Here is a 13,315-nt window from a genome sequence, read left to right as displayed (position 1 = left end):
TGTTATCTGCAAAAACACAGGTCCCAAACATTCTTCTTAATATGTGAAGTATCATTGTGCTTAAAAAAATAGTTGATGTTTAAAATTAATTTTTGTGCTGTAAGGATTTTTTTTAATAGGTTTTGAGATATCTTATGTTTTTATGAGCTCCCTGAACCAAACAATTTAGATCATACTGGGAGTCCCAGACAAACAACTGGAACAATGATTTACAAAAGGGGAATTGTTGGGAGCGGAGCCATGGCCAGTTAATTGCCCCACCATCCTGGCACCCTGACATCACTCACAAGATCTGCAATAAACAACTTCATTGTCAGTGATCTCTGTGTGCAATTCAAGAGCTTATAGCAAGGTTTTTGCAGTGTTTTCTGGGAGCTAAAATGATAAAGAAACATATATAGAGCAATGTACTTAGCAGCTCTGAGCAGTAAGTGAAAATGACATTCTATCCTGACATGAAGTTAATTGGATTTTTTTAAATAAGGATGAGATTTGCCTTTAAACTAAGAAGCTTTATCCATTTCAGTTTTACGTTTTTTTTCTATAGGCTCTTACCACGTCACTCTGCTTGAATATGCCATGATATTAGATGACTATATCAGACAAAGATAGGGAGAACTCTTTTTCCATTCGTGATTGTTGATTCACAGTGTACCAGCTATATGCTGAGGTTTGGAAGGTTATACAATATGGTGCAGTAATTGACAATATGGACAATAATGGTGCATGGGGTGGCCTTGTTTAAGTGTTGGGATATCTGTGTGTGATCCTGAATTGAATTGCAAACTGCTGTTTGTATAGAACAAATGTCATATTCAGAGGCTTATCTCTTGAACGGAAATGAATGAGAGTTGTGGAATGTTAAGGCCACTCATGTCTGTTGTTCCCACAGTTAATATAAATACGATTTTGGTGCCTTATAAGATCAACAGTGTTTGTTACCTAAAAAGAAAATTGCATGAAATCATTCCATGTAATGAAGGAAATGTTCTCTTGAAGGCAATTTCCCTTATAGAAATTGTTTTTCAACTTTATGTTTTCTTATTGTTTTCATTATAATGACTAACACTTTAAAAGCACATCATAGGTTACAAGAATCAGCAAAGCATGTTGCATTATTACAACAATTATTAAATTACAAATAAGTTAAGAAAAGACAAAAAATAAACAGTAAATTAAATGAAAAGAAAGAGGATTATTTAAAACACCTTACTAGAGTTCTGGCTAACATTTCATTGGGTAAAGAAGGTTTAGCCAAACAACACAGGTCAGTGTAGCGGGGATCTCCCCTGCACGTTTATTTCGTCAAATGATGTAACGTTTCGGGGGCGTACCCCTTCATCACCCGAAACGTTACATCATTTGACGAAATAAACGTGCAGGGGAGATCCCCGCTACACTGACCTGTGTTGTTTGGCTAAACCTTCTTTACTGAATTCGTTGGGAGAGGCGCCGACCCCTCCAGCCAGCACCAGGCGATTACTCTCAGGAGAGACGTAGGGGAAATTAGGTAACTGTGTTGCTAACATTTCATTGGGAGCATCATTATGCACAGGACAGATAGTTTAACTATCTTTCATTTGAAGTTGTGGAGCGATAGTATACACAGTCGGCCCACACCTCATGATATTAAAGAAACTGTAGCAACTTCTGGGAAGGCTTGATAAATGATAATTTGGGCTTCCTTAGCAAATATGTCCATGGGTCCAGCATCAGACTGGGTGATCCAAGCCCCACTAGGGCTTCCGATTCAGGGACCCCAACATACCTATAGCCCCAGACGCACAGCCCCCATCCCCCTGTGCATTACTTCTCCTCTTCTTGTGGCGTGATCGGGCCAAGGCGGGAGGTCGTAAAGCATTGTTCATTGTCAATGCCAGGGTCGGCATGCCCCCACCAGGTTTTTTCCACCTGTTTCCAAAATTCCACTACTGTGGGACATTCCTAGAATATATGAGATAGAATGCCTTTCACTCCTATCAGTAATGTTCAGATACACTTTGTTCAGTTAAACCGGGGTGTAGTACCAATTTGTCAATATATAAATAAAATATAAATATTTTCATATACTGACGGATGTTCCCTAATATTTGACCATTGCCTATAACTCAACTCTTTTTGAAAACAGGTTTACCAGTAAGTCATGTAAGAATACTTTGGAAATGCATCCTCAGGGAGGAGGACCAAACATAAATATATAGAGGATATAAGGTTCTTCTGGTTCAGCCCTCCAATGCAAATTTGCTCCGAGGTGCTTAAGGGCTAGTCCACTTGCTTTGCAGGAAAGGCTGAAACATATTGGTTTACTTGGATTAAAATATGGGAATATCAAGCCTGTTCACCTTTTTTTTGTGTTTGACATGGGGCAACATTATTTAAGTTGGTGGGTTTATTATATCCCTTATATGAAATGTTTCTGGGGATAGCCAATAGTGCAGGAAGTGGGATGTACAACCCGGGGAGGGGGAACTCTGCATTGCCTATGATTGAGTGTAGAAGATCTGTATTTCATTGTAGCTCCTAAGTTGTTTTCGATAATTACTATCTTTGCTGCTGTCCAATGGGTGGTTTGCCTTAATTGGGCAGCCAAATAAGATGTTTCCAAGTCGGGTACTGAAAAGCCACCTTGCGTCATTTTCCTAACTTTCCTATTAACCCTTGGTAATTTTGGTTTAGGATGTGCCCAAATAAATTTGTAGATGGATTTTTGAAAATCTCTTAATTTTATACCTGGTATAAATAGAACTTGTGTTCTAGTTATTGTTGTTTTTACTGCAGTCATCCTACCGAACCATTTGGTTCCAATACTGCATTTCCCTTTGAACTTGTGAAAAAAAAGTATTGGGAAGTTTGCTTTATGAAGGGTATCATAAAATTTGGTGACATTAATTCCTACATACAATTATTTTTTCCAAGAATATTTCAAATTTAGTTTGTGTTTTAAGGTGATGTTCCTAAATATTAAACAGTAAAACTTCTGACTTGTTTTCATTCACCTTATACCCTGAGAATGTACTATATTCATGGAGTCTTTATGCAAATTGGGTGGTAAAATACAAGGTTGCGCCAAGGTCAATAGGACATTGTCAGCAAATAACGACTATTTAAATTCTTGTTACTTATATACAATGCCTTTGATGTCTGGGTTGCACTTTATTTTTATGGCCCGGTGTTCAATACAAATTGCATTAGTGGAGATAACAGGCAGCTTGGACGTATACCATTCTCTAAATTAAACAGGGGGGAGCCATTAAGAGATGCGACTGGACTTGAATATAGGGATTTAAGGGGTGTATAAAATTCTCCTTGGAAATCCCATGAGCTCTAGCAGGGAGAGCATGTATGTCCAGTCTATGCGATTGAACGCCTTTCAGTGGCCAACCCCAAAATCTTGTCTAGAGTTTATTAAATCTATTATGTTAATTGTCCTCCTAGTGTTGTCACCTGCCTATATTAAAGAAAGACACTTTATTAAATATTTAGGTGGGTCTAAAATATGAATTTGTTATCTTATTGGTCAACCCTCTATTCTTCTATGCAGCAGACCGTGCAATAGGCTGGATGCCTAGTCATCTCTTTCAATCACATGTAATAGAGCATAACCAAAGGCACTTGTTATATTAAAGAGATTCTGCTCTAATGGCCTGACTGGCATTAGCAGCAAATAAACAATTACAGTATAAATGCTTTATTTATTAAAAATGATTTTGACTACAACAGCACTGGGGTCAGTTTAAGTTGAAGAGAGATTGTTCACATCCTAATAGTATTTCTTCATTCTTGCAGTGTTACATTTATATAAGAGAGAAAGAAGGGAGACATCCATATGTAAATCTTGATGCCTCTAACTTACTTAAATGGGGGGTGGACATCAACACATACCACCATTAACATCACCCCCTTTAACCTCAACAATTTTAAAGAGACAACAATAAAGTCCAGGTTGGCATAGAACAGGCCACACTTTTTTATTCTCAGAGTTAAGTAGATAAAATAAAATTTTAAATAAATGCCATAAATGTTGGTTGGGCAAGAAAGTAGGCAATCTTAATGTCCACACTCCTGGGTGCTGTTCATTTCATATAAAATATCCCATAATGTTAGTCATAATAACTGTTGTATACTGTACTTTTTTAATGTGGGTTAATGTCCTTAAACCATATGTAAGAGACAAACCTCTGTAAACAACATGACGTATTTGATGGTTGTTTGTGGTGCATTTTCTTATTGTTTTTTTTATTTTGTAAAAATTCAAATAGTTGATTTTAATCTTATTGTGTCATTATGGTTTCTTTAGGACTCAGCCCACAGAGGAAGCTGGAGTTTGGCCAAATAACCAATTTGAAACAGAAAGACTTCAAGCAATGATTTTGGCATCTGCAAACGGTTAGTCTATATGAAATACATGCTTGAAGTTTGAAAATCATTTTTATGACTGTGTTTAAAAGAAAATAAAAAATGTCTAGTCCAGGGATTCAAACTATAGCTCATCCCACCTACATCTGGTTAAACTGTAACATCTCGAGACTGAAGGACGTGTAACGATTAAGGCAGGTTAAATATACCCAAGCTATGGTACATGCTGCAAATTGTACAGCCCACCTTCAAAACTAAAACTACACAAGCAAATAGATTCTGAAGTAGGGAATCCTGGTGTTCCTGTTAGATGGGCACAATTTAGATAAGAGTCCTTAATTATAGGCTTCATTTTAAAGATGGAGAGATATACACATGGTAGATGAAAATATTCTGCCAAACTCTTTCTGCTGGACCCACTGGTAAATAAAGCAGCATAGAGTTATTATATGGCCCCCTTACTGTATATATTTATATATAGGTATATCCTCTTTAAGTGCCTCTTCTCCAGCATAAACAACCCCAACATGGCCAGCTATTCTTCAAAACTGAGACTTTTCATATTCTTAGTTGCCTTTCTTGACCTCACAACCTAAATAGGCTCCACCTGTACATAGGGACCTATCAGAACAAACTGATGATCCTTCCCATTTTTGCAATTTGCCTCCAAACCAGGAGTTCAAAAATAAGCACCTGATTTGAGACCACTGGGAGCAACATCCAAGAGGTTGAGAGCAACATGTTGCTCATGAGCCACTGGTTGGAGATCACTGGTCTATAGAAAACAGACCTACTCCAGAGTATGTTGACTTGTAAATGAATGCCTATAGGCTGTTGTGTGACTGGTTGTAAAGTGTAAATCATTTTTGGACTTTAACATGTGTTAAAGCCTTCTTTTGCAGTATTCATTTTATTCCAGAAAACCATTATAAGTGACCCACTATGACTTTCCTCACATAGCAATTATTTCTGAGCTTTAAATACACTATATGGAATCCACTTACTCTGGTGGTTTTCCTCTCTGATCCCCACCTTTTGGAATTGTGATTTACCCCTTCTTTATACCAGAAACTGTTTCTATAATACCTAAACCTGTTACAATCCCTTGTTATGTGACCAGTTTTATAACAAGTATAGCACCTTACTTCTTTCCTTTTCTCAAGGCAGTTAGGGCTCAATTTAGCAGACTTGTAATTCTCAAAATAACTTAAATTAGACTTTCCTACCTCTGTGGTTTCTGTCATGAGACTAAAAGAAAGGCCTTACATCATTACATTCCCCATGATTCTCACTGGTGACAACTCTTATCTTTGTCTTGTTGCTCACCACCACCCATTTCTATTTCTTCTGCAACTCAGCTGTAAGGACTCTATTTATGGGACTTCCGCCATCCTTGGTTTAGAACTCTTTACAGCTCTAACAGGTTTACTCTGGCTCTCCTCTAGCTCATCTAGTTGCCCTAAGAGAGTAGTGGCTTGATTTATCTGGCTTTCTAATCCCAAACCTCCCAACCAGGGCTGGAACTAGGGGTAGGCAGAGTAGGCACATGCCTAGGGTGCAAAGCTGGGGGGGGCACCAGGCACGCGCCTTCTCTGCATCTCCTACCCCTTCAGTTATTATAATATACATCACCATCTGCCTTTTCCTGTGCTCGTTAATAATGGGTCTGGTAGGCTTTATCTTCACTTCCTCTTTTATGTTATTGATTACTTTTACAACATTCTCCTTCTCAGTATGGGGTAAATTTATCAAAGAGTGAAGTTCCGCCACTAGAGTGAAATTCCACAGCTCTCAATTCATTTCTATGGGTTTTTGAAAGGCGTATTTATCAATGGGTGAAAGTGAAAGTTCACCCTTTGATAAATACGCCTATAAAAATTCCATAGAAATGAATGGAGAGCTGCGGAATTTCACTCTAGTGGCGGAACTTCACTGTTAACTTCACTCTTTGATAAATATACCCCTATCTGTCTTCAATCCATTTTCACTGTTACCATTAGTTGACATAATAACCACCATTATCTTAGTATTGGTAACAGGACTATAATCTGTTTTTTTTCTCACTGCATCACCAAACATAGTCTTCAGGAATGTACATTTTTCATCTAATGCTCCTGCCCTGTCTGCAGTATTCCTCATGCATTCAGTTGTTAACAAAGACTTGTCCTTCAGTAGCCGAAAGTCAGTTTCTGTTTTCTCCAGTCTGACAGTTTTAGTAGCAAGAGCCTGCAGGAAATATGATTGCTGCAGCCTTTCACTCCCCTTTAAGTGCCAGCAGAATTTCATTTTCATTTAATTTTCACACAGACGTTTTTTGAACACTTTGTGCTCTCTCATTTTAGAGACATTTCCTGGGGGGGGGGCTTTTTAGTTTACCTAGAAAAATATACATTGGAACCTAAGCTTTCTAAATCTGCCTGAATTTTTGTGTATTTTCTCTTGAGAGCTCTAAATACCATAAAAATTTAAATTGCTATTGTCTAAGATATAGGGATTTATACCAGAGAAATATTTGATTTTATGCACAAAAATTCAACTAATTTGGAAAGCCTCAAGTGTTTGGGCATGCCGATACCAGATATGTGTTTTATGAATATTTCTGACTTCTATAGATAAAAAAAATGAAATTTCAAAGCACTACAGCAGAATACGGCATGCTTTAGATTGCAAAACCAAAAAATCCTGGAACAGTAGGTTTACCTCAGGAAACCAATTTTTTTCAAAAGTACAAATTTTATTGAATCCAAAATGGGTAACATGTCTTTCTAATCCTAACCAAACATCAAAGCTTTCCTGAAACAAATGGTTTCTATAAAAATGTATGAAAATTCAGAAAAATCACCTCAAGACTCACTTTGCAAGTTTGTATCTCTCACATAGCTTTAGTTAGCAAGAAAAAAAAAATCATAAATATGAATGCCAGGGGTCTGCTGAACAGTTTGATGCCCATTTTGCATAGAATTACCAACGTATCTGTCATTTAGAGACTCCAAAATGACGTGAATGCATACAAATTGTCCAGGAAGTCACTTCAGATATTGAATAATCAACACATTTACATTTGTGTAAAACACAAACGAATACATTGACCCCCCAAAACTATATATTTTTGGAATCTACACATTCATCCAAATCCAAAATAGGTAGCCATGTCTTTTTATTACAAACTACTAAGTTGCAATGCTTTTCCAAAATTGTCGTTATTTATGACATACCCGAAAATCGACTCAAAACTTACACTTTGTAGCATCTTATCTCCCTCATATGAATGTCAGAAGTCTACTGTTTGTACAGTTTGATGCTCAATACGCATACATTTACCAATTATGAGCTGTACAGAGGCAGCCAAAATATGGATTTTCACTTCTGATATATTCTGTGTGTGTTATGTGCCTTAAGACCCCCTCACAATACAAAGACCCTAGAAAAACATACAGTTGTGCTTAAAAGTTTGTGAACCCTTTAAAATGTCTATATTTGTATATGATTGTGACCTAAAACATCATCTGATTTTAAAACTGGAAATGATGAAGAAAACCTAGTTAAACAAATGAAACAAAAATTATTTTGGTCCTGCTTTTATTGAAAGAAACATATCTGCGTGTGGCAAAAGTAAGTGAATCGTGCTGTCAGACCCCCTTGTGCATCAATAACTGTAACTAAACATTTGAGGGAACTGTTGATCATATCTGCACATCAACTAGGGGGAATTTTACCCCATTCCTCCATACAGATTAGCTTCAGTTCTTGGATGTTTGTAGGTTTCCTGACATGAACTGCTCACTAGGTCTTTTAACTTGGTGATTCCAGAACATTCACTTTATTCTTCTTTAACCATACTTTGGTAGAACAACTTGTGTGTTTAGAATTGGTGTCTTGCTGCATGACCCACTGTCTCTTGAGCTTCAGTTCATGGACAGATATCTTGACATTTTCCTTTAGGGTCAGGGCACACAGGCAGATGCATGGGTTTCCGCTGGGTACTCTGGTGTAAATGTGATAGGGCCCTTTAGATTGTAAACTACACTGGAACAGGGGATGATGTATAATCTTAACTGCATACATGTGAAATACATAAAACAATCTTGACAATGATCTTTTAAAATTTTGTTTTAAAAAAAGCTTGCCCACCACAGATGTCAAATTTACATGCCTATTTTTTTTTACTAAAGATTGTAATGCCTTTTTAAACATTAGAATTATCATTGGCACCATACCAGATGAAAGTCAGTCTGAGCAAATCAGAAAAAGTGGCTAAAACTGAACTAAGTACCAAGTATACTAGGCCCTTTGAGTATACATTTAAGTACCATATTCTGTGTCAGCCACTGACGTTAAAGAGCTGTGCTCCTACTTAGTGAGTCTTGAAACAATGACTCCTCTATTGTACACACTGAAGATGAGAACTGATTCGCTATCACACAATTATTACCATTTTTAATGGTAACCTGTATCATTTTACTATTCATATACTTAAATATTTTTTTGCAATTATTCTTTGCCAGTGAAGCAGTGAGTTCCTCATTTTCAATCAATACCTTCCTGATTGCTGTTGTTCAACACTTGAAAATAGATCTTAATATATGTAAGTCATATAATAGTCTGTATTACTATTTAGAATTTGCTCCATGTATGCAATGCTAGATGGATTCCCCTCTTATCAATGTAAATTATAAATAAACGGGCAGAAGTGTGAAGCAGAAACTCTCATATCACTTGTGTATATACATTCTTTGTAGCTGTGTTAACTAGAAAAGGTTAGTACATATTGTGCAACCATTTATTTTATCTTCTCTTATCACAGAAGCTGCTGAAGGAACATCTGGCCTTGGAGGCGGAACAGGAACAATGGGGCTCAGTGCCCGCTATGGACCTCAGTTTACCCTGCAGCATGTCCCTGACTACAGACAGAATGTTTATATTCCAGGAAGCACTCTGACTCCAACAAATGGAGGAGGAAAGCGGGAAGGAAAAGGAAACAAAAAGAAATCCAGCAAAAAGGATAAGAAGTAATCAGTGACATTTACTAATTAAGCAGTAATCTTAGAGGAATTCCCCAAGCGAATTTGTGAAAGAGAATCTGAATGTCATCTTTTGGGAAACACAGTATACAAGTTGATCATGTAGGTTTCATCATCTGAGCTATTTGCAAAATTATTCTCTGAAACTAGATAATTCTGCCTCTAGTTCTTATGGTACAGTATGTATTTTCACCTCTGGAACAAGTGCCCTGTCAATATTAGGCAACATTTTGTACCAGTGCAAGGTCATTTCATAGTAGATTATCTGCACACTTTTTACAAACTGCTAAAAATATGGTTTGTTTCCACATTTAAAAGTGTGGAACTTCTTCCAATGTAAATAATTGCAATGAAATATCTATTTATAATTTAGACGCAGTCAGGTATTCAAGAAACTATTCAAACTTGTGTCCCTTTTTTTCCAAATCTCTATGATTTTTGTTTTCAAGAATCCAAATACCACTGGCAGTAAATGAGAATGTCTGAATGTAAAGTTAGCTGAGGCGTTGGGGACTGTCCAAAAATACATTGCTGAAGGTCATGATCATTTGGAAGCCAGACATTTCTCCAGCCAGTAATTCCTCTGACCCCAGAATATGTCAAATATGACAAAAGAGAAATACAAAAATTCAAATAGCTAGAAGTTTGCCTACATGCCCTTTACAGGGGAACAATATCTTGAAACTGGAGCAAAGTTGAGTAATAGAGCCGATAATGCTCACAAATTGTATAAAAAAAAATCTTTGTAGTGATTGTACAACTACTAATGAAAATGTGTTAATGGTGTTATTTTAATACTGTAATTATTGGTAATTGTTTTCTTTTTTGAATAACATTCATCTCCTATACCAACAGTTAATGAGTTGGGAGAAATTAAAAAAACTAAATAAAGAAGGTGGAAAACACCCATAAAGATTATGCCGAATGCAAAATTAGGGAGTTTAGGATTTTCTTGACTCAGAGTGCTCAAGAGTTTTTTACACTTCTGCACAGTGAAATGCATGTACAAAACCTCACACTGCTTTGGCAACTTCACCAGATTGTGTTGCATGTTTCCAGCATGGGGTAATTCATTCTTTATATAGGATGGTATATAAGTGAGCCTGTTTAGTGCAGGTCGGATAAGTATATGATTAGAAAGGGAAGAGATAGATTAAATGGGGGAAGACATAGATCAACAACTGATCCAACAACTGTTCCAATCTGTACAAATACAACATTTACTTACATGGCCAACATTTAGGGCTCCTGCTTTTGTTTTGTGATTTACTGTGATATTTCATAGAAGACACAATTTTAGCCAATTATTCACAAATATTTTTAAATTTGTCCCTGATGAACCTTTATTGTTGGAAGGATATCAACCTGACTGAATCTCCATCGACTAAATGTCAGTATTTCTATAGCACCCAAAATCCTGGTATGGGCAAATTATTTATTTTTGATCACTATGTTGTATTAAAAGCTTAATTGCCTAAGGAACGCTATATAACCAGTTGGTTTGCTGTGAGCTCCCATATTTATAGATGGACAGCAGTGAGGCTTTTTGGGGCCAAAATTATCACCAGGATACTGGGTCTGGAAGAGGTTGATTTAGAAGTCATAAAGAAGTATTCTTTTAACTGATTCCCAACAGGCTGCATTTTTCTATGTACTTGCTTAAAAGGGGCTACTTGGTCAGCATAAGAAAAGCTGATACGATTGCAATGACTTGGGTAAAACCATTTTTATTAGGCCGATATTTTCCAAAAATACAGAGAGCCAACTTTGCTACAGGGTTTCAACAAAGTTAATGCATACATTTGAAAAAGAAGCCTTTTCAGCTCAACCTTACCACATTACTATGTTAATTCATCCAGAGAAAGGCAAACAAAAGCATTATAATTGGGGAGGAACAATTTTCTGACCCCCCAAATGGCAATTGGATTTTTCAGTGGATCTGATACTACTGACTGTTTAATAGATCCTAATTTAATATACCCTTTTCCACTAGAAGGCATCCAACCCATTTTTGAACCCTGCCAACAAACCGGTCATTGAAAGAAAAGATATCCTTGAATACTCAAAATATTGAATGACACCACAAGAAGGAATGATGGCACTAACAATAACCAATTTCTTGCAGTTACAGTATGATAATGCCTCTCTAATATTGATATAATGTATGTGTAATGGTGGACGTACACCGGTCGCTCATGCAAAATATATGACTGATCCAATGGGGAGCAAATAAAAAGCTATGTATTTAGCCAAATACATTTCTTCTATTGGCCTGATGAGTTGGATCTGCATTTTCTGAGTTAGGAGCTACTCATCTGCAGAACCAAGGTTTATCAATTCCAGTTTAGACCGATCAACTGTGATCTAAAAGAACCACAAAATGGTCTGTTAAGACTCACCAATGAGCTGACACACATGCCTAGATGTTCACGTAGTAGGATCGGTCAAACTGCCAGGCCTAGTGTGGGCACATACTGCCAGCTTTACTGTGTACTAGGTACTAGTATAACAATAAGCAGACTATTATCCAATTTCAATGTTTCATGTGGATAGAAAATAATACTGATAAAAAATGTATCGATCTACTAAATAACAAGTGGGCAAATCCTTTATTTGCAGAGGAAGTTCAATTCTGTAAAGCCAATGATCCAATCGCTCAACAGCCGAACTTGTCAAGTTTCCTACATTTCATTTAAAGGGACAATTTAAAAAAAAAACTTTTCATTTTACACAGTAATAAAATAAGCAACTTTGCTTACCTGCTAAAATATGTTTTTTGTTGCTAGATAAGATGTAGCCCTTGATCCTGCGCAACCCTTGGAAATGTTATTAATCTTTTGTGACAATCTATCATTTTGGTTCCATCCAGTTATAGGTTATTAAAAGTGCCTCTTTTCAGAAGGCCAGCATGGGAGGGGAAAGTATGTGGAAATTAGCATTTGCTTCTAACCACTGGGAGTGAAGTGGTTTCCATTTGTATCGTGAGTTCTCCTTGTTTGGGAAGCTGGCTGTTGTTTTCAAGCTTAATGCAGGCTTTTGGCGCTATATAGTTCTGTTTGCTAAAAAAAAAAAAAAAAAAAACACTATTAAACCTATATTCTTCTGTACCACAATCCCTAATATTCCCTGTGTACAGTAAACACCCAGAACAGATTATAAAATAATGTATTATATCCTGTTCACTACCCTCTCCCCCGGGGTTCAGTTGTAGTGAATCATTTACATTGCTTGTAATGCAAACAGATAGGGAAAGTCACGTGACTAGTTTAGCGGTAGATTACATTTTACTATTTTATTTTTCTTATAATTGAAAAAAAAAAATTTCCATTGTAGAGAAGCTATTGTCTTGTACGAGTAATGTGTTTCTTTTCATCCCTGTAGCTCGTGAACAGCAGTATTTTAATATCCTCTTATCTTTCTATGTGGTTTGTGATATCAATGTACATGAGATGAAATGCACCTGTCCTTTCAATGTGTCTAATAACAAGCTATATCTACATATGATATATATATATATATGCTTCTACCCTTTCCTGTATCCATCTAGGCCCATGACATTGTATCACATGCAAGTTTTATACTTTGTTTTTATATTGCTTTCTTTCTTTGGGAAAAAAAAATAAATAAAACATTTTCTTCAAAATAATGCCAGATCTTTCATTATGATTCTCCAGAATGCTCGCCATGAATTCTCTGACAATATCAACACAGGCGCAGGAGGAAAACATATAAATGATGGGGTTGCCTTGCTAGAGTTAGTTACCATATAAAAACACAGATGTTACAAGCAACTGTTCCATTGTTAGGATTCCTGATAACACAAAACAGCCCCATTACAGAAAAATGGTTAAAGCCAAACAGAAAATGGTTTAGCCCACACCCTGTGGAAGTATCTCATGGTCCTACTGGAGTTACTTTTAGGCAGTATGAACAACTGG

At 36.6% G+C, this 13,315-nt stretch overlaps 1 protein-coding gene across 44 annotated transcripts in view; it reads left to right on the top strand.

Annotated features, from left to right (window-relative positions):
- pcdhga3.L (protocadherin gamma subfamily A, 3 L homeolog) overlaps positions 1-13,023 on the top strand; it is a 279,136-nt gene extending 266,113 nt beyond the window's left edge. For 43 of the 44 annotated variants that reach the window (XM_041584915.1, XM_041584909.1, XM_041584907.1 and 40 more), the window contains exons 3-4: positions 4,298-4,386; positions 9,161-13,023. In XM_041584915.1, the coding sequence (XP_041440849.1) occupies positions 4,298-4,386; positions 9,161-9,369 (298 nt within the window). In that variant the 3' untranslated portion in view covers positions 9,370-13,023. 44 annotated transcript variants of the gene reach the window in all.
- Positions 13,024-13,315: the final 292 nt, after the last annotated feature.

Source organism: Xenopus laevis, chromosome 3L, assembly GCF_017654675.1.
Source record: "Xenopus laevis strain J_2021 chromosome 3L, Xenopus_laevis_v10.1, whole genome shotgun sequence".
Lineage (NCBI taxonomy): Eukaryota > Metazoa > Chordata > Amphibia > Anura > Pipidae > Xenopus > Xenopus laevis.
Note: the sequence above shows the minus strand (reverse complement) of the source record. Positions and strands in the feature narration are given on the sequence as shown.